The 16863-nt window shown below is 42.5% G+C and overlaps 1 protein-coding gene across 1 annotated transcript in view; it reads right to left on the bottom strand.

Moving 5' to 3' along the window:
* Nucleotides 1-16863, bottom strand: part of LOC140364421 (guanine nucleotide exchange factor VAV3) — a 127674-nt gene that overhangs the window by 17567 nt on the left and 93244 nt on the right. Inside the window, exons 15-20 of the mRNA XM_072450540.1 lie at nucleotides 11848-11957; nucleotides 9097-9198; nucleotides 8081-8172; nucleotides 6153-6175; nucleotides 4906-4924; nucleotides 1921-2051 (exon numbers count right to left, since the gene is read on the bottom strand). Of these exons, the coding sequence (XP_072306641.1) occupies nucleotides 1921-2051; nucleotides 4906-4924; nucleotides 6153-6175; nucleotides 8081-8172; nucleotides 9097-9198; nucleotides 11848-11957 (477 nt within the window). The remainder of the gene's footprint in view (nucleotides 1-1920; nucleotides 2052-4905; nucleotides 4925-6152; nucleotides 6176-8080; nucleotides 8173-9096; nucleotides 9199-11847; nucleotides 11958-16863) is intronic.

The following is a 16863-nucleotide window of genomic DNA, read 5'->3' as shown; positions in this document are numbered from 1 at the left end:
CTGTCGTGTCCAGTCCGTGGTGTCCAGTCCGTGGTGTCCAGTCCGTAGTGTCCAGTCTGTAGTGTCCAGTCCGTCGTGTCCGAGCAGTAGAGTCCAGTCTGTAGTGTCCGAGCAGTAGTGTCCAATCTGTAGTGTCCCCCCGTCTGTAGTGTCCCTTCTGTAGTGTTCGGTCTGTAGAGTCCAGTCCGTAGTGTCCAGTCCGTAGTGTCAAGTCTGTAGTGTTCAGTCTACAGTGTCCAGTCTACAGTGTCCAGTCTACAGTGTCCAGTCTACAGTGTCCAGTCCGTAGTGTCAAGTCTGTAGTGTCAAGTCTGTAGTGTTCAGTCTACAGTGTCCAGTCTACAGTGTCCAGTCTACAGTGTCCAGTCTACAGTGTCCAGTCTACAGTGTCCAGTCTACAGTGTCCAGTCCGTCGTGTCAAGTTCGTCGTGTCCAGTCCGTCGTGTCCAGTCTACAGTGTCCAGTCCGTTGTGTCCAGTCCGTCATGTCCAGTCTGCAGTGTCGGATCTGTAGTGTCCAGTCTGTAGTTTTCTTCCTGCTCAGGACTGGTATTCCTGCACGTCCTTCCTCTTCGCTTGCTAAGGGTGTGATAATGATTCTAGCCGCTCCCATTGGCAGAGTAAACAGATGCTCGCTGCTGAATGAAATAAAATTACAGCCATCGATTGGATTTGTCACGCATCCTCCCGAACAGAAACGATTACGCCCGGCTGCCTCTAAAGGTGATGGATATTGAATGTTTACTGGATGTGCTCGCTGCTCTAGTCGGGCTGCTACAAAAGGGTTAATTGCACTTTTATATATCAAGCCCTGTTTATCCACACAATATATAATGTACAGGATGTATAGTTTCTCTTTAACTGATTTCATGTTGCTGCTGTGGCTGCTTTTGTGAAGGCATGTGGCTTTGCTGGATCCTTGATGGAGTTACGACTTGAGTTCTTATACATATACGGTAGTACTGTATATATATTGCACAAGCAGTGATATATTGTATACGCGTACAGACTCCTTAACCTTCTTTTCATTTCTGCTTGAAATTGTTGATTGCAGGAGCTTGTCGTCGCAAGAAGAAGAAAAGTAAAGTAATATCAATCGATTTGAAAGGAGAGACAACAGGCAAAACTCCTTTTTTCAACATTTTTCAATCTGCACCTAAAGATATTTGATCATTTTTTTTTAATCAACTGCAACCAACTTCAAATCCGTGCATTTTTCTCCCATAAAGACAAAAAGATCATCTCTTAAAGTAGCAACTGCACACACCAAACTTTATAATCTTGTACAAAACAATACAATGATGGATTGTACAAAGGGACATGTTGATATCTAACTCCAAGCCTGATTTATTATTTTAACTTAAAAAAGATGAAAAAGTCAAATTTGAACGGCAATTTTCAGTAAATTGTCGTTCAAATTCTAAGTATCCAAAATCCCCTTTGTAATCTTCTTTGTATCTATTATGGAATCCAGTATTTATTTTTTTAATTGTGTGTTATTTACATTAACATAAATTACCATCACAATCAAAAAGTATTGGAACGTTTGGCAATATTTACAAATCTTTTCCTATTCCTATTTTGTCCTTTAACTGTATGAGTCTAAGAGGCATGGAGGCTAACCACTCTGCCACTCTATCATACTCATTGTTAACACCATATTGCATTGATTATATTTAGCTGCATAAAAACACATTTGCGTGAGGTTAGCTGCAGCATGAGGAAGTAGCGTGCCAACATTGATGATTTCCTTGTTTACACGAAGGCTATAATTTTCCACTGCCAGCCACACGCCTAATAATAGCTACTTTAAACAGCCAGCCAAACGAAAGACTTATGTAACCGTCTACATTTAAAAATAGGGTAATTCAACAATGATCCACAAAAAAAAGAGAGAAAGAAATGATGAATGAAATCGTACCTGCCACCATGCACTGTGTAAGTCGGCACATAACACTTCAACGATGTCTCCAGTTTGAATGTTCAGAGGGGGACCAGAAGCAGGACTTGGGACGCCAAAGTAGTTCCTGACGACCAACATCTTGGGAAAATCTAGATGAAACAATAGTATTTTTAGGAATATTGTAAAAAAAAACAACAACACAGTGTTTATTTTTTTGCATTTGTATGTTGTCGTGCCACCTTTGCAAAAGTTGTTTTCACACAATTCTGCATGAAATGTTTGCCTTTCTTCGTGCAACTCTGGCTCAAATTGAACAAAAATAGAGCATGTTTTGTTAAGATGACGTAAGCCTCTTGTTATTGCACTACATGGACCATAAACACGCCTGTTACCTGCAAATCTAATTCATTTACCTTGTCACTTTCCTTATCGCGTTACAGATAGATAACAGCAGTCATGTCTGGTGCACAAATTAGATTCAGCAGAAGTCAAGTTTAGCTTCTATGCCACTTTAAGTTTGACCCAAGCATGTGACTAATCAAGCAAAACAATGCAATTACATTGTTAAAGTGATTATAATGAAATAATGTTGTTGTTTTTCTTATCTGGCTTTAGTTTTCAGATTCTGTCCTAGTTTATATTGATTTAGGACCAGGATACAGAATATGTTATGTTATTTTGATGTTTCTTTTTAGAGAGAGAAGTAGCGAGTACTACCAGAAAACTAGAAAACCGCAGGTATTTTTATAATTTTTATTGAAATGTGTATTGTTAAGTTGAACATAAGCACTCTTGTTAGCTAATCCAGAGCACTTATTGCTTTATCCTGCAGATTAGAGCTTCAGTCTGGCAGAAAGAAATCAGACTCAAAAACTCTGTTAAGTCTGCCAACTGCAACTAAATAGTACAATAAGTATTACACAAAGTCACAAGGCAGTGTATTGTATAGAATTCTTATCTCAAATCAGACTCCTCCCTTTTGTGGTTATCTAACGCACACATAGTTGTCGCTTGAGTGCTAAACTGCACCACGGGCAATTGAAAAATACTGGTTAGTTCAGGTTGTCAAATATTGTTTTTGGCTTGATAGTACATTCAAACAAGCACGCACAACTTTAGCGCAAAAAAACTTCTACAAAAGCATTTTTAATATAGTTAGTAAACCCAGGCAAACAGCATGTTCCTATCTCAAATTTACAATAGGATGAAATGTATGTGTGCAGCCGTCTCTATGCGGCCGAGGCAGAGAAATGCATTCAACTCGGTGCGTGAAGAAAAGGATAAGGCTAAAGGCGCATAATAGGAAAGTCAACATTGTATTGAAAGCTAATACAGCTCTATCTGCCTTTGCTGTTTTTCCTTTAGCGTCTAGTTTCCATCGCATTGGTGGAGCTGGCGGTCTGACATGTGCTTGCTCGCCTCAATATGACTTCTGAAGACACTGGGCCGTGGAGAATTGCGACTTGGGGGCATGTACTGCATTCCAATCCACTGCAAGGACGAGCGGTGTGTGTGTTAGCGCTATAGCCACCTTTGAAATACAGACGCAAATACACAAACAACTATGGAATATTATGAAATGTCACGGGCCCAAGGCCAATCAAATGCCTATTGATTTTAATGCGTCTTCAGTCAAAAATGATTTTCTGAGCCATAATGGACGGCGGCGTGGAGAAATAGGTTGAGGGCAGCTTCATGAGCGATTAAAGGGCTTCTGTGGTGTTTAGACACACGACTGGAGAGGATGCAGCGTGTTGGGCATATTCACTGAGAAAGAGTACAAGGAAAGCAACAGGGGTGAGCCGACAATGCAGTTTGAAGGCTTTTTACTGGACTGGCTGCATAAAACGACTTCTCTATTCAATGGTAACATACACGACATCATCTATTTACATTTTTTCTATTACGATTTTGTGGTAAATGGGGTAATTCATTATTTGGCATTATTTTGTGAATGCAGTTTCCCATGTATCCTCATGTATCATCAGTGGTGGAAAATGATGAATTACAAAAGTAAGTATTTAGTCCTTTTTTTTTGCAATATTTTTAGGTATCTGTACTTTACTTCAGTACATTTTGTCATGGGTACTTTTGACTTAACTACATTTGAGAGCAGGTATCTGAAGTTTCTACTCCAATGACTTTTAAAAGGATAGAAAAGTACTTTCGGCATGGTTTTCATTTTTAGCATGTTAATGGTGACATTCTACCTACATGTTTTGAGCTCAAGTCCTGAGAAAAACATACATTTAAAAAGAAAAATTGAGAAATTGATTGACTTAAAAATCAAGACATTCTGTATCAACCTAACCAAATTTCACTCTATACCAGTTATGCCAAAATAACAAAATCTGCAGGAATTACTTTTACTTTTTTACTAGACACATACTTCAATACCTTTACTTAGATTACATAGATTTTTCTCCTGTATCTGTACATTTACTTGACAAAATGAGTACTTCTTTCACCACTGTGTATCTACATTATACAGAAGTTCACCCAAGCAACAGAGCAGCTCATTATGCAACTTAAGGCATGAAAAAACGGGGCGTCTGATAAAAAAAAATGTCAATGCAATAATAGTACTAATACGCATAATATTGCTCTTCAACACTAATTGCAGGTTTGTGTATTAAGGTGTCGCAATCTTTGTCTAAACCAAAACCAATGTTTTTATTTTACAGAATAATGCATCATTTCCGCTTGCGTTTGTGTTTTGACCCACCATTGCAGAACCCCAGCTTTAGGCGACACAAACTCTTTACAACACTACACGCTGTTCTTTTAACATTACTCATGAATCCTGCAGCGGTGTTAAAATCTGGTCATACCTGTCGGACTCTGCAAAGTTATCTCCTGGGAAAGGAAAACGTGTACATTCCCTGAGCTTCGACGACTTTTAGTGCATGACAGCAGTTAGAAGTTTGAAAAGTATTGTTGGCGCAAACGTAAACAAAGAGTAAAGAATATGTGAGAGCCGGAGCACATGGAGCGTTGTCTCACCTGTGTCTCGATCCTTGCTCTGGAGAGAAAAACACAAAGGAGACAAAGTTACACAAAGTTGTTCACAACCACAGCACAATGAAGAAGAACTTTTTCTATCTTTACTTGTAGCTGTAGCAAGGTCATTGGACAATCATTCACCGCAAGAAAACAGAGAATAGCGACGCGCACTAACATCCGAATACAATGCAAGCGCTTCATGTATTCATGGGTGTCAGAGTGATGGGAAATTAGGTCTGTCGCCAAAGCAAAAAACAATTTTGAACTAATATATTATATCCTTTGACTGGGAAAAGTTCCCCTAAAAATGTGGCTTGTAATGAATACAGCATGCACTTCAAGTAAGGCTCTATGGAAGAAGCAGTTGGGATATTTCTGTGCATTTTAACTATTATTAAAGTGACTAAATGTTACTAAAAATGAAAAAGAAAAGAAAACAAGAAGAAAAAGTCCATAGCATCTAAAGCATATCAAATTGCACCTAAATAAGCAGTTTTCCAAATAGATTCAAAGCCATAATTTATTTAAAGATGCACTACGTAGCTTTTCTGCAGGGTGGAGAGTCTGCAAACCTGCTCATCTCCATGGAGACATTATTGTTTTTCCTGGTTTGTTCCACAGTATGGCATTAAACTTTTATTGCTCAAAAAAATCTTTATGATGATAATCACCTTATATTTTGCTACACAGATCTGACCTGTAACTTGACCAGGAGGTTTCAGCTGCTTGTTTCCATGGAGGCAGACATGTTTAATGCCATATTGTGGAATAGTCAAGCCAAAGCAATAACATTCCCATGCAGACAAGCAGAAAATGTACATAGTACACCTTTAACAAACTGCAAGAGCACTTTTGTTTGTTTTCTAGCCTAAACACTGGGACTATTGGCCCTGTCCGCTTACAGAGCTTGACATCAGAGACAAAAACTGATGTCACTGTGAGCTAACCCTGCGATGATGCATGGAAATACAATCTACAAAGTGAGCGTTCCATCAATGATCACTGTCCTCTACAGCCTGTGTTTGGATCCGTCTGTCTACAGATATTTGAGTAATGTAGCACAGAGCACATGATGGATGCCTGAAGCTCGCAGAGGCTCCCGGCATCACGTCGAGCTTGCAGTCAATTGGCTCTCTCTCCCTTCTGCAAAGCGCTGTGGGAGAGAGCCGTCTTCAAAGTGCAGCAAATCTTTGGCGAAGAGGCAGAACAACAGAGCGGCGGCGGCAGAGGAGGAGGAGGCAGCTCACCTGAGTTCTGATGGAGCCCGGATCTGAAAGAAGTTTGAGAACAGGCATCGTGAGTGACGGGCGAGAAGCGGGTGAACGGCAACACTTGCACGCCGCGCTCGCTACAAGACAACAGTCCCTCATTAGTGTGGAGAAGGCGCACTCCTGTCTGGCCGCGGGACGAGGCAGTTTGTTTGGCTGCAACTACCTGACAGGCGGGATAGAGCAGGTAACAAGCGGGCGAGGGTTAGTGTGCTTTTTGTGCTTCGGCGCTTTCTTTCATTGGCTCCCAGAGGACAGGTTACACCCCTCGCACACACTCCCCTGTACCTGCCCGACAGACACACATTACTGCACTTAAGCGTGCTCTTTCTGCAGGGCTGCGGTTGAACTCTAGCCTGTTACGCAAACAGCAGCTGATAACGGAGACAAGTAAACAATGGCTTATCACAGACCACACAAACACATGTGTTGTCTGCTCCGCTGCGTGTCAACAAATAAATCTGCTCAGGCTTTGAAACGCAAGCTAAAATCTGACTCGAATTTCGTGAACGTGCAAACAATGACCATCTTAACCATGAATAGTTAAGATGTTTCTCAGAGATTGGGTTGCACAAAAAAGGCAAAATCAGCTCTTGATGTGTTATGTTGCTACGATTACTTTGTGCAGATGAAGAAAGGAGTAATTGTACTATTACTTGCGGTCAGTGGTGTTAATCCTCCTATGATATTTTGTTTTGTAGTTGAAGTAGACTATTTCTGTTTGACCATTTGTTGCAACACGAATTATTGTGGAATGACAAATACGGTACATAAAACATAAAATGAGGGAAAAGATACGAGGTAGAAGTATAACTAAAGTGAATACTAGTACTAGAAGTGGTAAAAAAAAAATCAGCAAATTTTCCCCTACAATGCCCTCATCTTATACTACTTGTTGACTATATTAAGTATAATTTTGTACCAGCAACAATAAAATAAATACACAAAATATAACTGAAGTAATGATGCACAAATTGGAGTAGTTCTTGCAAGTTAGTTTGACAAACGCGTGCACTAAAACACTGCTGTTCGTTTCCCTGTCACCGTGGTGTAGCGCCTGTGTTTAATGCCCTGCTCTCCCTGTGTTCGTCTGAAGCTGTCACTGCTCTACACCAGTGGCTGACTGACAGACACACAACAGGGGCGCGCTCAAAAATGTCAAGACTTTCTTTTTTTTTTAAACTCCACGGCGCAAAAGGAGTTTCAAACTTTGGGGACGTGCGCGGGCCTTCTCTGACATTGCCTTTAAGTGGCTCTGTTTTGAAAAGTGTCCAGGGATGGCTTTTTGGTGAATGTCAGTGATTGAATAGATGAACGACCTTGAGAGGTAGAAATAAGGGCATGCGGGAGATTTAAAGATGTTAAAAAGACAAACTTTTTAAATGTCTTTTAAAATACTAAAACTACCGTATTTTCCGGACTATAAGTTGCACCTTTTTTCATAGTTGTGGCCGGGGTGCGACTTATATTTATACTCCGAAGCAACTTATATGTGATAATATTTGTTATTTTCACACTTGCAACCACATTTCATACTCCAGTGCAACTTATATATATTTGTTTATACTCTTTTATACTCCAATGTGACTTATAGTTCGGAAAATACAGTATTTAAGGGGCAGTAAATTAAAGAAACTTAAAGGAATTCATGAATCTCCAGGACAGCAGTGCAAATTTAATACATTATCAGAAAGATTTAGACCATTAGATGCCATGGGGCCTTATTAATTGGTTAATTTTAAATCTTTCCCCAAGTAAAACGTGGTAAGGATGAAGATGAAGGAAAAACAAACCATTTGGTCTTCAACATGACTCTGGCAGGTTAACAAAATGCCATGTTAACTTTTGTCAATTATTTGTCAAGCAGTAGTAATTAAGAGGAGTAGAGTGAGTAGTAGTGGAGTTACCCGTTTTTCCGCATGAGCCAAAACGTCCGAGACATTCCTTATGAGCGCCCAAGCCACACTTTTGGCACCGATATCCCTGGTTGAAGATTCCCCTGAACAAAATAATAATATACTACCATTAAATCTGACTACAGTACACAATCCACAAGAAGATCAAACACAATCTGTCACTTTGAAGTGTGTGAAAAACAATAATTTCTTACAGTTTATTTGTAATTTGACGTGTGTGTTTACAAAATGCATGATGTGATGTACGGTACATATTTCAGCTTGAGTCACCAGGTCAGCAATAATAACAAGTTGTAAACCCATATTCAGCGTGCCTACCATAAAATCTACTCCATCACACTAAAAACATCTATAAAACTTTATCCAGAGGCCAATAGGCAGTCAGAAGAACACTGTGTACAACCAGCGAGCGCCCAGTGCCAATCCACATGGTCGACATAATGCTTTCCAACATGTTTTATGCCCATTATAATATGTTTATTTGGTATTGCATGAACTCAGTCATCATTTACTACAAAAACATACATGTAAATTGAACATGTGTGAATTATATAAATGGTTAACCAACAAACTTGACCTTGTTAGCTTCAAAACACTTGACACATAAGAGCCACTTGTGTTATACAATGAGTTTGTGCATTAATCAGATATTCTTTTGCGAGTCCTTCAAGTATTGCGCCACAAAGAACAATAATTATTTAATCATTACTAAAGCAAGCCGCTATTAAACTGGCTCTGCCGCCTGGATTTGTGCATGTGTTTCATTTTGTGCAGGTGAGTGTGAGCTGTAATAATCGTCTCCTTGAAGAAGAGCCGGAGTGTGACAAGAGCTGCTCCTCCACACGACCAAATCTATTCACAAAACTGTGCAGAAACTCGGTGTTGCTAAGTCACGTGTGCACAGAGGAAGGCTGAGGGGATGGATTTTCAGGCGGTAATGGGGCAGCCCCGTCGAGTCTTTAGGTTGAGCAAAAATATACTTTTTTTGGGTTTGTTTTACGACTTACCGCAGAAGCATGTGGCAGGAGTTGCATGAGGTGATCCGCTCGAAAGTGTGCATACGAAATTCATGATTGTTGTTGGTGCCATTTTCAGGACGAATGTTGGATCTAAACAATAAGAAAAGAAAAAAACATTGAAACATTAGATTTTTATTAATAATAGCAACTCGCATGATAATCTTTGAACTAATGAAATATCTCCGTTCCTTCTCGCTTGAAAGCCACACTTATAAATGCATGTTCTATCTTGTTATCAGCGCCAACAAATATTTATTCTTCAGTAAAAATGTTCACAGATCCATCTCTTTGAAGTGCGAAGGAAAGAAGTTCAAGTAAACCAGCAAGGTCCGCTTCAAGTGAACGCTCAAGTGTGCTCAGGCCCAGGGGACTGTGCTGTAGGTGTGCACGTGGGAGAGTGCATGTGGGAGAGTGCACGTGGGAGAGTGCACGTGGGAGAGTGCACGTGGGAGAGTGCACGTGTGGCTGTAGAAATGGACAAGACTGCTTTGCCGGCTCTGAACACATCTTTATATTACAGTTTCTGCAGTTACATTTGCCCAGAAGTTGTCCCTGAATAAGAAATCCCTGTGATCATTGTGACAAAGGATGGATGTTTACTAGAGATCTCCGAGTTCATCATCACTGCTGATATAATCCATGATATAAATACAGATAAACAAGATATAACACATACTTGAAATGGTTCATTGTTGTGCGTCTAAATTAAATGGGATATTTCATTTGATGGTCACTCTATACACACAATACTGAAAAAATCTCTTTATTTCCATTTGATGATTTACAGTGATGCATTCAATTAAAAAACATGTACTGCAACTTTTTAAGAAAATGCTTGAAATACTACAAAAAAGTTCATAAATTACATTGCAGCGCTACCGCCTCCGTTTTGCTCCAGGCTCGATATTGTTCCATTGTTCTTCTTCTTCTCTCGCCATGTTCTTTGATGAATAAAGCATTTCTAATTATATTGAAGTGCTTCTATATTTCATGGTTTAAAACAGAGAAAATTAAGCACTGGACCCCGACTATAGATGAAAGAGGGCTGGTAAAACGGCACTCGAGACTTGGCCCTGTTGAACAATGTGGAGTGTGTGTGTTTCTACAGCTCTTTGTGTGTGTGGTCTGAGACACTTGGTCAACACTGATACTTTGTGTGGTTGACGTGGAGTGTGTCAGTTGTCACATCTGGCACCAGCTTGACTCCAGATGACAGGACTGGGACGTTCCATCACACACACTACTTATTTTAGGTAAACACACAAACAAAGGGAGTTATTTTCCAGCTCAGACTTGGGCAATAAACAGTATGTGAACGTGAGAGCCAGAGTCATTGTAGTAAACGTGATTTATTAACTTATTAACACTTTTTTTGCTTGTTGAAAGTGCACTAGTTTGCACTTGTTTATGCTTTCTCAGTCCTGTCACACATTTCCATTTATGTACAATAATGGAAATGTGTTTTAATGCCTTTTATATCTGTGGAGGGATTTAGAAAAGCCCAACCAGGGACAGAAGTTGAAAATTAGCTCTGGCTATAAACTTTGTCTGCATCACATCGGCTGCAAGCTTTGTTTGTAACTATGTATGATTGCATTGTCCCTGTCAAATAAATAAATAAATAAATAAATAAATAAATAAATAAATAAATAAATAAATAAATAAATAAATAAAATAAACTCTTTAATGTTCCACAATCTGACTTCAATCTTTTTATTCTACAACAGGTATTTTTACTGAATATCATGATATACAAAGGCTCTTACTATGAGCGCGGTCCCCTCTCCACCAGGGCTGTCACTAACAATTATTTTAATAGCCGACTAGTCAGCAATTATATTTTTCCATTAGCCGTCATGTCAAATGTATATTTCCATTGTATATTGAGACTTTAAACACTTTATCAAACAAATAAAGGTTGAAATATGCTCAATGAAGTCATCTAAATGGAGAATATTTACAAATTCAGTATATTATTGATGAAAATCAGAACTTGCTTGATATCTGGATTTAATAATGCAGCTGACTTCGTACTGGTATTTTTGAATGTGTTTTAGAGTCTATTGTAGTATAGTACAGTGCAGATGGTGATTACCATTATCAAAATATGACGACGACTATCTTAATAGTCGATTAATCCTGATTATTCGTTTTGTCATTGCAGCCTTCCTCTCAACAGATTAATTAAATATAATGCCATGTTGTGTTATATTTCAATACATATTGGCCTCCAGCCAGAAAAGTTAGAGTGCACCAAACAACACCCACACATTATTGGTGTTACTATAAATAGCGCACCAGTGTATCTTGTTGGAAGAGCTTCAAGTCTACCACATGACTACAATACACATAATATTATGCTGTATGTGAAATTAGAAGACATTTTGACTTATTTGAAATATATTACAAGTTGGCGATCTGAAATCATTGAGATTTCTTCACTTGGACCATGCATGGATCATTCTTGCCAATGTTACAATATATGACACTGTTTGCTAACAAATATGTGTGTTTTTTGGTTTGTCTTGTTTTTTTCTACAGCTTTTATGTTTTTTCCATCTTTTACACTTGCTACCTGCGTGTTTGCAGACCCAAGCCTTTTCTTTTAGGGCTCTTCTTTTGGTTTGTGTCCCTGCTCGAGTGGTCCAACGAGAGGAATAGGATGAGCCGTGTGCCTGTGTCTTTTGATGCCAACCCTGTTATCACATGTCACGCACAAACATCCAGCCCAGCACTCACATCGCCATGCCAAACCGCTCCAGCCACTTCTTCTTCAGCTCCTTGGTCTTGAAGAAAAACTCAAATCCGCTTTGTCCCTGATTGTGCGTGAGGTAGAATCCGTAGGACCACTGTGGACACAAAAAAACCACACAACATTGTTAACACGTTTTTGGCGAAAAGGAAACAGGAAGAGGGGGACGAGGAAGAAGGTTGCAGGAGCCAGAGCGACGCAGGATGCAAGAGTGGACAGATGGAGGCTAAGAAATGCAGAATGAAAGAACGATGCTTCCGAGACGGCGCGGGAAGACTTGAAAGAGTTGGAAGGAAGTGACAGACGAGACCAAACAGAGGAGAGACGAGCAGAAGATGAGAAGACGCCATTGAACTGCCGGGCATCAGACACTCAGAGCAACGCCAGCCAGTCCACAGGCTGCTAATGCTAATCACTCGACAACAACACTCCTGCTAATGACTAATATTGTATTGGCTGGTTTGTAAATGCCAGCGCCACACATGTATTTAAATCACACACACTTGACATTAATCCCGTTTAGCTCACGCTTATTCAATTACATGTGTTTTTGTTGCTAAAAATCATACATTCTTATTGTGAGCGAACACGCCTTTCCACAGATTTGACCTGTAATTTATCATTGCGGTATCATTGCTCGTCTCTATGGAGAAACCTAATGACATGCTGTGATATAACAGCTCGATAAAGACAAGAAAAACAAACACCTTTAAGAATATTTGAATAATTCTGTTTCAATGTGATGAAAAGCTCCTCCTCAAATCTAAAGCACTTTTTGTTTTTGTCTACTATCTCACTAAGAAGACTTGGTAAATCATTGCTTAATTGTACAAATTAGTATAAACCAGAAAGTCACACACTTTGATTTTAAAACAATAGCTGACCATGAAATACATTGTCTGATTGTGTAATATGAATAGTTAACACTACCTCGACTTGTGGTCCATAAAGGCTTTTTTAAGATAGAAAAGTCAACTAAAGCTATTTTATAAAACCTTAGCTGAGGTTCTTTAGACCGGTCTCACTGTTTCACAGGTTTTAAACTATTAATGTGGTAATTGTTTGCCCCACACGCGTCAAGGCATAAAGGAAAATGCCCAAAAATTGAGGCATTTCCGTTTTTACAGAGGCTTTTCCCTGTGGATGGAGTGACTGGAACTCGACAAAGATCACGTCTGGATACCAATTTGTAAAGAGAAAAAAGGGAGGAGGAGGTTGTCTGTTTCTGTCATTTTGGGCTTGTTGAGAGCACAGTTTTAAACATAAGATTAGGATGTTATAGAGTGGCGAGGTTCAGAAAATACATTGTTCTGATGCGATTAGAGAGAAATCTCAGCGGGACAAATGACAGTAACAGAGACTGAAGATAAGGAACCAAAGCTATTTTGACAGAATATACAATGTTTAGCCATTTTGCTCCTAAGTGGAGTAAAAATGAGGAATTTACAGTCTTGTGATTTAGTGTTAGTTGTGCCAAGGAGGCCTAGGTGCTTGACAATTGAACATGCAGACTTCTCGCTGTGAGGTTAAAATCTTCTGAATGTACTGTACATTTTGTATTATATTTAGTGAAAGTCTATTTTTATTTTTTTATTCACATTCATAAAAAGTGTTCTGATTCTGACTAAAATCAATGAACAACTAAATATAGTTCATATAGTAACCCTAACCCCTAAGGTGCACTGTGTAACGTTTGAGGTCCGCCACCTGCTTGTTTCCATGGAACATTTCACACAATGACATTAAAGGTAGAGTATGTAGCCTGTGTTCTTATTGGTTTAAAAAAGGAACTGCGATCATAACTGGAGCTGTTGCCAGAGCCTTCACCTGCAGAAGAGACACATCCAAGTGTTTCACAGGCTGCACTGTTCAAAGATTGGCTCCAGGTGCTGAGCTTTGGAAGGTTTTGGATTGGATTTAGGTGCAAGAACTGCCAACCCAAATGAGAGACTCATGAGGCTCATTCTGCTTTCAGATTGGATAATTGTGTTAAGAACAAATCACCAAAGTACAACATAAACAATGTGGACATCATGTCCGATGTTTATGTAATCAAGAACAAATCATCATTAACATTGTTGCCAGCAAAAGCTATATTTGTTTACCTTGTATCTGGGGACACAGATTGGTCAGGTTTATGAAAGTTTTAATCAAAAGATATTAAGTTATTTATCTCTATAGAGCAGAGCTTCTTAAAGTGTGGGCCGCGGCAGTTTGGGGAGGGCGCTGAGCCGTGCCGGGCAGGTGGGGGGTGGCACTGAGCCATGGTGGGGGGTGGGCGAGAATTTTATTACACATTACGCGCAATGGACGTGTTTTCAGAAACAGACAAACAGCCAGCGCCAACACGGGATTAATCTCTACATACAAGCAGCAGAGGAGTGGAGCAGTCTGTCTCTCCGTGCCCTGGTCTCCCACACGTCTGCCTTGGGTTTAGGAGCCGTGGCCCTGTAACATGTGCTCTGTCCCTCTCCGAGCCCCTCTGCCGCTCCATTGGTTCTGTCCCACTGGGCTTGTCTCCTCCCTTTCCGTGACCAACCAACTCCTCAAACTGACTGCTCATTTGGTGATATAAAGCCTGTCATATCTGAATATGCTGCGTGTGCATTCATATCCACCCCTTCCCGCATGCTTTTCAGGGTAAATGGGTTACATGAGTGCATCGGTACGCAATATGCAGAGAGCAGTCTGCGATAGAAGTGACCACTGTGACAGAGAAGTAACAGAAGTGCATCTTCTCCCTGAAACACCTCATTCACTGCAGAGAAGCACCAGTTCTCCACTGTCCCACTGCAGGAGAGGGAGACAGAGGGAGCAGAGAGGAGGAGAGGAGAGACAGAGGGAGCTGAGAGGAGGAGAGGGGGGACAGAGGGAGCTGAGAGGAGGAGAGGAGAGACAGAGGGAGCTGAGAGGAGGAGAGGAGAGACAGAGGGAGCTGAGAGGAGGAGAGGAGAGACAGAGGGAGCAGAGGAGAGACAGAGGGAGCTGAGAGGAGGAGAGGAGAGACAGAGGGAGCTGAGAGGAGGAGAGGAGAGACAGAGGGAGCTGAGAGGAGGAGAGGAGAGACAGAGGGAGCTGAGAGGAGGAGAGGAGAGACAGAGGGAGCTGAGAGGAGGAGAGGAGAGACAGAGGGAGCAGAGGAGAGACAGAGGGAGCAGAGAGGAGGAAAGGAGAGACAGAGGGAGCTGAGAGGAGGAGAGGAGAGACAGAGGGAGCTGAGAGGAGGAGAGGAGAGACAGAGGGAGCTGAGAGGAGGAGAGGGGAGACAGAGGGAGCTGAGAGGAGGAGAGGAGGAGGGAGCTGAGAGGAGGAGAGGAGAGACAGAGGGAGCTGAGAGGAGGAGAGGAGAGACAGAGGGAGCTGAGAGGAGGAGAGGAGAGACAGAGGGAGCTGAGAGGAGGAGAGGAGAGACAGAGGGAGCTGAGAGGAGGAGAGGGGAGACAGCGGGAGCTGAGAGGAGGAGAGGAGGAGGAAAGGAGAGACAGAGGGAGCTGAGAGGAGGAGAGGAGAGACAGAGGGAGCTGAGAGGAGGAGAGGGGGGACAGAGGGAGCTGAGAGGAGGAGAGGAGAGACAGAGGGAGCTGAGAGGAGGAGAGAAGAGACAGAGGGAGCAGAGGAGAGACAGAGGGAGCTGAGAGGAGGAGAGGAGAGACAGATGGAGCTGAGAGGAGGAGAGGAGGAGGGAGCTGAGAGGAGGAGAAGAGAGACAGAGGGAGCAGAGGAGAGACAGAGGGAGCAGAGAGGAGGAAAGGAGAGACAGAGGGAGCTGAGAGGAGGAGAGGGGAGACAGAGGGAGCTGAGAGGAGGAGAGGAGGAGGGAGCTGAGAGGAGGAGAAGAGAGACAGAGGGAGCTGAGAGGAGGAGAGGAGAGACAGAGGGAGCTGAGAGGAGGAGAGGGGGGACAGAGGGAGCTGAGAGGAGGAGAGGAGAGACAGAGGGAACTGAGAGGAGGAGAGGAGAGACAGAGGGAGCAGAGGAGAGACAGAGGGAGCAGAGAGGAGGAAAGGAGAGACAGAGGGAGCTGAGAGGAGGAGAGGAGAGACAGATGGAGCAGAGAGGAGAAGAGGAGAGACAGAGGGAGCAGAGGAGAGACAGAGGGAGCAGAGAGGAGGAAAGGAGAGACAGAGGGAGCTGAGAGGAGGAGAGGGGAGACAGAGGGAGCTGAGAGGAGGAGAGGAGAGACAGAGGGAGCTGAGAGGAGGAGAGGGGGGACAGAGGGAGCTGAGAGGAGGAGAGGAGAGACAGAGGGAACTGAGAGGAGGAGAGGAGAGACAGAGGGAGCAGAGAGGAGGAAAGGAGAGACAGAGGGAGCTGAGAGGAGGAGAGGAGAGACAGATGGAGCAGTGAGGAGGAGAGGAGAGACAGAGGGAGCTGAGAGGAGGAGAGGAGAGACAGATGGAGCAGAGAGGAGGAGAGGAGAGACAGAGGGAGCTGAGAGGAGAAGAGGAGAGACAGAGGGAGCAGAGAGGAGGAAAGGAGAGACAGAGGGAGCTGAGAGGAGGAGAGGGGAGACAGAGGGAGCTGAGAGGAGGAGAGGAGAGACAGAGGGAGCAGAGAGGAGGAAAGGAGAGACAGAGGGAGCTGAGAGGAGGAGAGGGGAGACAGAGGGAGCTGAGAGGAGGAGAGGGGGGACAGAGGGAGCTGAGAGGAGGAGAGGAGAGACAGAGGGAGCTGAGAGGAGGAGAGGGGAGACAGAGGGAGCTGAGAGGAGGAGAGGAGGAGGGAGCTGAGAGGAGGAGAGGAGAGACAGAGGAAGCTGAGAGGAGGAGAGGAGAGACAGAGGGAGCTGAGAGGAGGAGAGGGGGGACAGAGGGAGCTGAGAGGAGGAAAGGAGAGACAGAGGGAGCTGAGAGGAGGAGAGGAGAGACAGAGGGAGCAGAGGAGAGACAGAGGGAGCAGAGAGGAGGAAAGGAGAGACAGAGGGAGCTGAGAGGAGGAGAGGAGAGACAGAGGGAGCAGAGGAGAGACAGAGGGAGCAGAGAGGAGGAAAGGAGAGACAGAGG

The sequence above is a fragment of the Eucyclogobius newberryi genome, unplaced genomic scaffold, assembly GCF_026437365.1.
Source record: "Eucyclogobius newberryi isolate DKJ021-1_F unplaced genomic scaffold, fEucNew1.0.hap1 SCAF_18, whole genome shotgun sequence".
Taxonomy (NCBI): Eukaryota; Metazoa; Chordata; class Actinopteri; order Gobiiformes; family Gobiidae; genus Eucyclogobius; species Eucyclogobius newberryi.
Note: the sequence above shows the minus strand (reverse complement) of the source record. Positions and strands in the feature narration are given on the sequence as shown.